The sequence below is a fragment of the Gastrolobium bilobum genome, unplaced genomic scaffold, assembly GCF_033153095.1.
Source record: "Gastrolobium bilobum isolate Gb01-03AN ecotype WA unplaced genomic scaffold, APGP_CSIRO_Gbil_v1 utg3401, whole genome shotgun sequence".
NCBI lineage: Eukaryota > Viridiplantae > Streptophyta > Magnoliopsida > Fabales > Fabaceae > Gastrolobium > Gastrolobium bilobum.
In genome coordinates this window covers 102,384-113,174 of record NW_026895499.1, presented here as the reverse complement: position 1 = coordinate 113,174, position 10,791 = coordinate 102,384, and the positions used below count along the sequence as shown (strand labels likewise).

General features: G+C 37.1%; 1 protein-coding gene and 1 non-coding gene across 2 annotated transcripts; one reads left to right on the top strand and one right to left on the bottom strand.

Annotated features, from left to right (window-relative positions):
• Nucleotides 1-6,732, bottom strand: LOC133314132 (uncharacterized). The gene is made up of 5 exons (XM_061515579.1): nt 5,946-6,732; nt 5,370-5,846; nt 5,085-5,177; nt 4,325-4,620; nt 1-570 (listed from the first exon to the last, which is right to left on the bottom strand). The coding sequence occupies exons 1-5, from the start codon at nt 6,730-6,732 to the stop codon at nt 1-3; spliced, it is 2,223 nt and encodes a 740-aa protein (XP_061371563.1).
• A 967-nt stretch (nt 6,733-7,699) lies between these two features.
• LOC133314150 (small nucleolar RNA R71) lies at nt 7,700-7,806 on the top strand. Its single transcript, XR_009751903.1, has one exon. It is a non-coding gene; the product is annotated as a small nucleolar RNA R71 (small nucleolar RNA).
• The last annotated feature ends 2,985 nt before the right edge of the window (nt 7,807-10,791 follow it).

Genomic DNA, 10,791 nt, shown 5'->3' with positions numbered 1-10,791 from the left:
TTAAAAGAGCAGCCATGTTCCGTTCCTTGAATTTCGAAAGGTCCATTTCCTGCGTCTTTTACGATTTGATATGGCCCAATCCATCTTGATTTGAGCTTTCCTGGGAACAATCAGAGCCTGGAGTTGAATAGTAACACTTGCTGACCAACCTTGAGCTCTCTGCCATTTTTTCATCTTTTCTTTGTACAGCTTGTGATTTTCATACGTGTTTCCTCTGAATTCTTTCAGTTCCTCAAGCTGTAGTATTCTCTTCTCTCCTGCTGCTTTTTCATCCATGTTGAGCGCATAAACCGCCCAATATGCTTTGTGTTCTAACTCTAGAGGGAGGTGGCATGCTTTGCCAAATATCAATCTGTAAGGGGAACATCCTAAAGGTGTTCGGTAGGCTGTTCTGTAAGCCCACAATGCCTCATCTAATTTGAGAGACCAGTCTTTCCGAGAAAGATTAACAACCTTCTCTAGAATTCTCTTAACCTCACGGTTAGAGACTTCAATAAGTCCACTAGTCTGCGGATGATATGGGGTTGCCACTTTGTGTTTGACCCCATATTTCTCCAACAGTCTCTCAAACTGGCGATTAATGAAATGTTTCCCACCATCACTGATGATACAGCGGGGGTCCCATATCTTGTCAAGATGTTTTCCTTTAAGAATTTTATAACCACCTTGGCATCATTAGTGGGTAAGTGTTGCGAAATCGGCAAGTATACCGTTCGTTTCAAGTAATAAAGTGATAAGTAGAGGATCGTTCTCACGAGGACTAATGCACCAAGTACTAGTTTAACTATTCCCCTTAAGTTGAAAAATAAAATTTGTTTGAGTTGAGAAGATAATTGAATTTAGAATTTTAAAACAGAATTTTAAAATAATTAAATTTAAAATGCATGCAAGAAAAGATCAAGAACGCGAGAAGGTATTGATGAAAAATTTATAAAAAGTATGTAGCCAGGATGCACTTCACCTCTGATCCTCCCTTATATTCCTATATTATATTTTATAATCAATTAATTCGTTTGTTCAGACAATTTAATATTTCTCTATAAAATAGTTTAACCCTAATGTCTTAGTGATTTCGACCCTTTAACCCAATCAGAATTCTAATGTCTTAGTAATCCCTTTTGAATTAAGCATTAAGCAATTGAATTATGAGTCTGCAATTTTATGTAAGCCTATGTCTAGATCATACACAAATTGTTATTCTACCCTTGTCCAGATTAAAATCCCAATATGTCTATTGTGAATTCTAACCCTCAAAGCCCTATAATTTAAAGTGATCAGTTCTAAACAGGATATGAAAAATTAAACCAGGTAGATTAAAACAAGCTAACTAATTAACTTATAAAATATCAATACAGAAAATATAAAGGATTCACATTCGGTTCGTGATCCCAACTACAAAAACAAATTAGCCAGACATAGTTGGCTTAAACAAATTAAAATAAAAAGAATTCATAACAAAGAAAGAAAAGAAAAAGATGAAGATAAAGAAGAATAGTCTTCAATCTTCAAGTTCTCCGGAATCCTGATCTCCAGCGTGAGCCTCCAAGAATTCTCTCCAGCCAAAGATTGTTTTCCTTGGACTGTGAGTCTCTATTTATAGAGTTTATGCCTTGCTTAGAAATCTTGATCAAATCTTCATCATATATCTTGATCAAATCTTCATCATATATCTTGGTCCAGTCTTTCTGATACAATTCTGAGATAAGTTGAAGATTTTCCTATAAAAAAATATAATAAAGTCAGTGACAAGATATCTGATTGAGATTTATCAATTTAATAACAATTATAGCCCTTTTTATCCAAGATTGATCAAGATTCTTTTTCTTTTTAGCTTAAAATCATATATATGTTGGAGGCATATCAAACAATTCCCAGATTTGAACTTTGTTGTCCTCAGCAATGTAGTAGATCAAAGTTAGAAGCAAAGATTAATTCTGTGAAGAAAAACATGGAACATGAATATCTTAAGAGATCAAACTGCCATGCATGTATAACTTCCTGTTAAAAACTTCAAACAATGTTTTTCAGCTTTATCAAGAAATTCAAATCATAACTTGAATGTTCCTCACTAGATAAATATATAATTCTCATCACTCTAGTGTTTGATGGGTTTCACACTCATTCCTTCAGTGTAGTAGTAATTCTATAGGCTTGATCATATTCTCAAGTTCCTAAGATTGAGGAACCAATTTGACATGCATAGACTGATCAAAAGGTCTTTGATAGGTTATAACTTGGCCTGGTTTGAGGGTAAGAATATTTCGGACAGAGGCTGATTAATTTGAGAGACTGAAATACTGAGATTTTTGACAATACTTCCTTCTCAGTCTTTATTTATGCCACTTTTCGTCATTTCAGGATTCTTATTCCTTTTCCACTACCGTTTCTTTTCTTTCCTTGTTTGCATATGTTTCTTTCTCTTCTCTTTTGAGCTGCAATTTTCCTTTTTTCCTTTTTCAGAATTTTTGCAGCATTTTTGCAGACCATTTTTCTGTTTCCTTTTTCAACTTACTTTACCTTTCTTTTGAGAAGTACCTTGACTTTTTCCTTTGATCAGCATTTCAATCTCTTTCAAGGTGTGTCAATGGAGAAATGGTTAAGTAATTTTCATCAGGTTTTTGAATAAATTGGTCTAAGGCTCAAAAGGGCTAACAATGGAAAATTCTTTTATGTAGGCTATTTGGCTCTAAGTTAACAAGAATAAACATGCCTTTGTCATGTCAGTAACGCATGCAAGCCAGAGAAACAGTTCAAGTTCTAGAAAACTACTACAGCGAGGCCTCTCTGAAAAAATATTTTTGTTTAGGCTCAATCTTCACAGTTATAATTCAAATTAGAATCTTATTTCAAAATCTCACATCAAGCATTATCTAAGAATTTTCATCAAAACAGTTATACAAAGGAGCAATCATCATTCTTAGATTATAAAACCAATTTAATGCTCCACAGATATCTTGCTTCTTAATTTTCAATCTATTTGATCACTGAGTAAGCTCTGTAAAATCTACGAACGCTTGTTTAGGAATTCACTATTTTTGTATTTTTTTTAAGAGTAAATACCATTTTTGGTCCCTAACAAAAAACACGGTCCCGACTTTAGTCCCTTACAAAAAACAATTAGTCAGTTGGTCCCTAACAAATTCAAAGTGGACCAATTTAGTTGAAATTGTAATCCCTCACAATTTCACAAAAGACCCATATTAGTCCCTCAAAAAGACTAAAATGGGTCCACTTTGAATTTGTTAGGGACTAACTGACTAATTTTTTTTGTAAGGGACTAAAGTGGGGACCGTGTTTTTTGTTAGGGACCCAAAAGGGTATTTACTCTTTTTTTAATTTTTCTTAAAAAAAAACATAATTAAAGAAAATTGAACAATAATTGAATTAAAACAGTAAAAAAAAAATTGAAGGTTTGAAATATCTCCCCTTTTTAACAGAAAAGTTTTCTGTTAGACGTCTCTGTTGTGTAGTTCCGCAGTTAGCAAGTATAGCATACGGTATGCGTCCAATTCTCAGATTTAGAATGTTGATGTCCTCAGCGACAAACTACACTATTCGAGTGAAGCTAATTCTGCATAGTGGAACACTCACACACTTGTTAAACATCAAACAGAATAATCAATAAAGTGAAATGTATAAAAGGGAGACATAATCAAACCATAATCTAAAAACAGCAAAAACAAAACATTAAAGTCAAGGAAAATGGTGAGAACATTGGCGCTGACAGCGTGGATTTCACGCTGTGAGCGCGGATCTCACTGGAACTTTTGGACCCAGTGGCGCTGTCAGCCTGGATTTCACGCTGTTAGCGCGAGTCATCCATGGGTTTCTGGCGCTGACAGCGTGGAGTTCACGCTGCGAGCGTGGAGCTCACTGTCTCTTTTCAATCTTGTGGCGCTACTAGCGCCAAGTTGGAGCTGATAGCGCCAATTCCCAAATTTAAAATTTTTCCATATGTCCATACTTCACCAAATACTTAACTTGTTAAAACCGAATCTAACCTAATAAAAATAAAATGATTAAATAAGAAAATTTTACTATTGGGTTGTCTCCCAATTGGCGCTTGTTTAACGTCACGAGCCTGACGTACCCCTTGTGATCATGGTGGCTTGTAGCAAAGAACCAAAGCTGGCCTTTTCCCCTTGGTCATAGTCATCTTTTTGGATTTCTTTATCTTAACCTTGGGTTTGCTTTTGGTTCTTAATAGATGAGGATTCTTGAGCTTTGTTTTTCCATCTCCATTGTCTTCAACAAATTGTGGTTGTACATCTGAGGGAAAAATTGTAAGTGATGAAGAATTAATTTTAAAATCAAGAATACTTACCTGGACTCCATCCACCTTGATAGGTAGCCCCACTTCCATGTGTTCCAATCTGGACAGGTGATCAGCAATTTGATTTTCGCACCCCCTCCTTTCTTTGATCTCCAGATTGAATTCTTGCAGCAGTAAGATCCATCTTATCAACCGTGGTTTTGCTTCTTTCTTGGCAAATAGATATCTGAGAGCTGCATGGTCAGTGTGGATAATGACTTTTGATCCAAGAATGTACGGCCTGAACTTTTCGCAAGCATATACTACAGCTAATAGCTCTTTTTCAGTGACTGTGTAGTTCACTTGAGCTTCATTCAGAGTTTTGCTTGCATAGTATATGCTTCAAAAGAGCTTATCCTCCGTCTAACCTAAAACCACCCATATAGCTTGGTCACTTGCATCACACATTAATTCAAAGGGTAAATTCTAGTCCGGAGGTTGGATAACAGGCGTAGTAACTAATTGACTTTTCAAACTTCGAAAGCCTTCAAACAATCGGGGCTAAATTCAAACTTCACATCTTTTTCCAGCAAATGGCACAGAGGTCTAGCTATTTTAGAGAAGTCTTTGATGAATCATCTGTAAAAACCTGCATGCCCAAGAAATGACCTCAGCATTTTAACACTTACCGAAGGTTGCATCTTTGCTATGGCTTCTACTTTGGCTTGGTCCACTTCTAATACGTTCCTGGAGATTCTATGTCCTAAGACAATTCCTTCTTTTAACATGAAATGACATCTCTCCTAGTTAAGAACCAGATTAGAAGAGTTACATCTTTGAAGAACTTCTTCTAAGTTGACCAGACAGTGATCATACGACGTTCCCAAAACTGAGAAATCGTCCATGAAGACTTCCACTCCTTCACCTATCAAATCAGAAAAAATAGAGAACATACACCTTTAAAACGTTGCTGGTGCATTACACAATCCAAAAGGCATTCTTCTGAAAGCAAACGTTCCGTAGGGGCAAGTGAAGGTGGTTTTGTGTTGATCCTCTGGTGCTAAAGCAATTTGGTTATATCCAGAATATCCATCAAGAAAATAAAAGTATTCCTTACCTGCCAGGTGGTCTAACATCTGGTCTGTAAAGGGCAGTGGGAAATAGTATTTTCTGGTAGCATTATTGAGCTTTCTGTAGTCCTGGCAAATTCTCCATCCCGTAACTTTCCTGACGAGGATCAGTTCTTTTTTCTCATTTAATTCTACAGTTATGCCCCCCTTTTTTGGAACACACTGAATAGGACTTACCCAACTGCTGTCTGAGATGGGGTATATGATCCTTGCATCTAACCATTTGATTACTTCTTTCCTAACCACTTCTTTCATGATTGGATTCAATCTTTTTTGGTGTTCTTTAAGGTCGGCTATGGTCCATCCAATAGCTCCTTGATATTCCTTCAACTTGCTAATCAGCAGTTCTTCTTGTTCCTTGGTGAGTAGCGAGGAGATGATGACAGGCAGGGTGTCATTGCTTCCCAGATACGCATACTTCAAGTATTGGGGAAGAGGCTTAAGTTCCAAGTCAGGAGGTTGTTCTGAAGATGGTTTTTTGACTTGTTTTTCCTTTTTAGTTCTTTGTAGAGGTTCATGTTTCCTTTCTTGCAGATAGTAATTCTACTCCTCTTTCTGCAAACCCTCTTCCATTTCTTTGACTTCTGGGTTTATATTGATCTGGTTATCTGATAACGTGATTGCAGAACATTCTTCCAGATCTTCATCCTCATCATGAAATTTCATTGCTTTGATGACATTGAATTTAACTTCATCATCATGTACTCGCATGGTAAGTTCCCATTTTTGCACTTTGATGACCGCTCCTCCGGTTGCTAGGAACGGTCGTCCCAGGATGATGGGAACGTCTATATCTGCTTCATAGTCCAAAATGATGAAGTAAACAGGAAAGATAAATTTATCTACTTTGAATAGTAGATCTTCCACCTTTCCTTCTGGTTTGACAATGGATCTATCTGCCATCTGTAAAGTTACAGTGGTTGGTTTTGCTGGTCCTATGGCCAATTGTTTAAAAACTGAGGAGAGCATGAGGTTGATGCTTGCCCCTAAGTCACACAAGGCTTTACTTTGGTACATGTTCCCTATTGTACAAGGTATGGTGAAACTTCCTGGATCCCGTAGCTTAGGTGGGAGTTTGCCCAAGTATTGGCAGCTTTCTTGTGTCATCTTCACAGTTTCATATTCGGTTATTCCTCTCTTTTTGGAGAGAACGTCCTTCATGAATTTGACATACTTGGGCATCTGTTCCAGCGTGTCTACCAGGGGTATGTTGATGTGGAGTTGTTTTAGAATTTCCATAAACTTTCCAAACTGCTTATCATCTTGTTGCTTCCTTGTTCTTTGGGGGAACGAAATTTTGACTGGGACTTGCTTGGTTTGTGGTAGACTGCTTGTTTTGCTACTCTCCATTGGATCTTCCTCAACTTCAACTTCTTCCTCAAGTTCTAGGTTTTGCTCGACAGCTGCCTGTTGTGGTGGTTTGTCACGTTCCCCCTGGTGTCTAGGGTTGAGTTCTTGGGAGCTGTTGCAGCTTGTGTTGTGGTTTTCTCACTTCTTAATGTGACTGCGATCTGTTCTGGTTGAGATTTGGAGGGGACGTCAGTATCCCTTGGCAAATGTCCTGGTGTCCTAGTGTTAAGGCTAGCAGTTATCTGTCCCAGGTGGAACTCAATGTTTCTGACCACAACATCGTTCCTGGTGACATATTCTTTGACATAGCTTTTCAGGGTGTTGATGTGTTGGTCATCTCTTTGGAATGGAGCATAAATGGTTCTTCTCTGTGGTTCATAGGCTCCGTTCCCACTGCTTCTGCCTTGTTGATACTACTGCTGCTGATTGGTGTATGGCCTTTGGTTTATGGGTGGTCTCCATTGTGGATTATGGTTCTGATCCTTCACTATGGTTCCTCCAGGGTTTTGATTGTGGTTGCTACCTGCATTCTGATTGTCTCTGGCCTGGGTGAAGTTTTTGTTCCCGAAGTTTTCTGCATAACACACCAAGGCAATAGATAGACAGTCTGTTGAATCATGAAGGTCACCACAGGCTGAGCATGGTTCACTCTCAGTTGCTGTGAGTTGTAAGACTTCCATCTTTGGTTGTTCTTGATCAGCTTTCAGGTTCTTCACCTCATTCATCAGTGTGGCCAGTTGGGACTCCATGGCAGTTTGTTTGTCTAATTCGAGCATGCCTGGTTTCCTTACTGGGCTCATCCGTTCCAGTGGCCATTGGAGACATCTTTCTGCAGTGCCTTCAATGATTTCATACCTGGATTCAAGGGTACCTGTAAAAAAATATCCCCTTACAGCAAAGTCTAAATGTGATTGAGAAGTATGGTCAATGCCTTTATAGAAAGAATGTTAAAACTCCCCAACTCTCTACCCCATGGTTTGGACATTTTCTGATGATGTCCTTGTATCTCTCCCAAGCTTCATAAAGATTTTCTCCATGAAACATTCTAAAGTTAGAGAGTTCTGCCCTAACATCAGCTTTTCGAGACATAGGGAGAAACATTTCTATTAATTTGTTAGAAAGTTCCTCCCAAGAGTGTATGGATCTAGGGGTGAGAGTTTTCATCCATGTTTTTGCTTTTGAGACTAGGGAGTGAGGAAACAACCTCATTCTCATACTTTCCTCTGTCACACCCTCAGCTTTGAAATTATCACAGATATCTTGAAAGTTTGTGAGGTGTGTGTAAGGATCTTTTGCAGGAAATCCATGAAAGACTCCAGCTTCCCTTATCATGTGGAACATGATGGGTTTCAATTCAAAATTGGGGGCTACAGGAGAGAGGACTACTCCCCTTTCTGGTCTATTCCTGAAAAGAGCAGCCAAGGTTCTAAAATTCTGTTCAGGAAGGATGTCATCATTGTTATGATCAACCATGTTTTAAAAAAAAATTCCCTGAGATTTCTTCTCCTTCTATGTAAAGTGCGTTCTGGCTTAGGGTCAAAGAAGAACTCAGGTATCTCAGTGGAGTGGGGAGAATATGTTTTAGACTCTCCCCTTTCTGGTCATGTTTCCTTGTTTCAGTTCAAGGAATTCTATTTCTTTTCTGTTTCTTACACTTTGAGGAAAGTACTTTTCCAAAAAGACATCTTTAAAGATTGTCCAAGTAATCTCTATTCCTTGGCTTTGGAAATATCTTTTGGTATTTTTCCACCAATTCTCTGCTTCTCCAATCAATAAGTATGTGGCAATGTTTACACGATGAGTATTAGGACAGTCCATTACCAGGAATATTTTCTCAAGTTCTTTCACCTATTCCATGGCTGCCTCAGGGTTATAATCTCCACGAAAAGTGGAAGGTGTATGCTTACGGAATTCAGTGAGTCATTTATAATCAGAATTAAGTCCTCCCTGAGTATTTACAGTTCTAGGTCCACTTTCACTTTCAGAATTATGGGTGTGATTTCTAGTTGCACGATCCTCCCTCAGCTCCTGAATAATTTACTGATTCGTCACAATTTGTTCTCTAAGAGCTTCTGCCACTCGGGTAAACGCATTCGTTATTGGGTTAACTTCTGGTTCAGAAGTTGAAGAAGATATCTGCCTTGTATCTGTCATAGATCTACATATATTGTTTTATGATAGTGAGTTGATCAGGCTCATTAAAATAACTCAAAATATGCATGATCTATGACAAAATACCAAGCAACTATAATAGTTTAGGGTTTTTATTTATCTGAACCGATGCTCTGATACCATAAAACGTAACATCCTCTATAACTGACTAGGATAGAGGATCTCAAATTAATTTTTAAGTGAAATTCTAACGCAGCAGATATGGAATAAGGCATATGACAAAATATTCTTGATCTTTAATTATACAGAAGTCAAGTTCACTATTACATCAGAAATACATCATAATCTAAACTGAAAAGAAACATTTTCTTTCTAGGGGAAGGATATTGTAACAACCAAGTTGTGTTACTACCATGTTACTACCAATCAATCTCACCGTTAGATCGATTATGTTGATCCAACGGTTATATTTATTTCCATCTTTGTATGGTTATGATTCCCCATATTTAAAGTGAAAGCATTAAATATGGGAAATCATAATCATACAAAGGTGGAAATAAATATAACCGTTTAAATTTGGGAAATCATGACATACAAAGATGAAAATAAATATAACCGTTGGATCAACATAATCGATCTAACAGGGAGATTGATTGGTAGTAACACAACTTGGTTGTTACAATATCCTTCCCCTTCTTTCTATTAATTTGCTCCACTGGACTCCATATAGTCTTCAAAGTCTTTAGCCATAGTGCTTTATCCTACTCCAAAGCTACATATCCTAGTCAGTTATAAAGGATATTACAGTCATCACCTAATTAAGAAGTATAATAAGTGATTTGAAAAATCTTGGGAGTTAATATGTCGTCCTAAGAATGATGGTATTATTGTCCTTACAATTTTATCCTCACCCTAACCTTTTAATAAAACTTGGATAATAATCATTTAAAAATCCTCATCAATTTGTTGGTTAAGCATATTTTTTAAATTCTTTATACGGAACAGGGTTTGAGAAATCGAGAAGGTAAAATTTAGTTCGTAAAAAATGGATTGAACATGGAATCGTTGGATGATATTCTCTAAACTTTAGAGATATATTCTTTTGGAGAAGATCTAAACATTATTGTTAGTAGACCTACATTACCAAGACAAGGATCACTATCATGTTGGTAATCAGACGTTAAAAGCATGTTTACCAATTTATAAAATTTTTTAATGGAAAACAAATCCTCGACTCATACAAGACGTTCAAGCCGTTATTGAATGTAAAACCCAAGTGTTATAGAATATATCAATATCCTAACTACCCACCCAAAGATCCCTCAAAGGATAATTATCCAATTATCTTAACAGTACAAAACAATAAAGCCAATTGGGACAAAGATCCTATCCCAACAGAAGAGGAGTTGAATCCTTCCACAACTGGGAGATCTACACAAACTCTAGAGATAACCCTTATAAATAAGAGGCTAAAGACCCCAGGTACACACTTCTGAACTCATTTACTACTTCTGCCCACACTGTGCACACACCCACGTCTCGGCTATAAGCCTATTGCTTGTGCGCAGTGCTTGAGATATTGGCTATAAGCTAACCAAGATACCTATCTCTAGGGTATCTCTGAGCGCATACAATACTGTAAGAACCCGCACCGTTAATTTTAAGGAATTTAATTAATAAATTATGAGAAAATAGGAAATGATTCCATAATTCACCCTAATAATTATTATGAGGCTTTAATAATTATAGTAAGTGAGTAATAATGCTGAAAGTCGCTTTTTGGAAGAAAAGTACAGATACCGGTTCTGCTAGTCGGTATAAATGTGTGCCGAAAAAGTATCCCTAAAAATTATAATAAGTGCATGATAATTACTATAATGATATGTAGGACTTGTAAAACGAGTTTCAAGTCCAAATAATGAGAACTGGTGCTAGAAACCGGTACTG

Excerpts from the sequence above, each read along its gene's own strand:
- LOC133314132 (XM_061515579.1), bottom strand. The coding sequence starts at position 6,732 with ATGGAGAGTAGCAAAACAAGCAGTCTACCACAAACCAAGCAAGTCCCA. Across the intron at positions 5,847-5,945 it reads AGTCAAAGAAATGGAAGAGG|AACAACCTCCTGACTTGGAA; the intron begins GTTTGCAGAAAG and ends AACCATCTTCAG. Across the intron at positions 4,621-5,084 it reads AGAAGAAGTTCTTCAAAGAT|CTCAAGTGAACTACACAGTC; the intron begins GTAACTCTTCTA and ends CTCTGAATGAAG.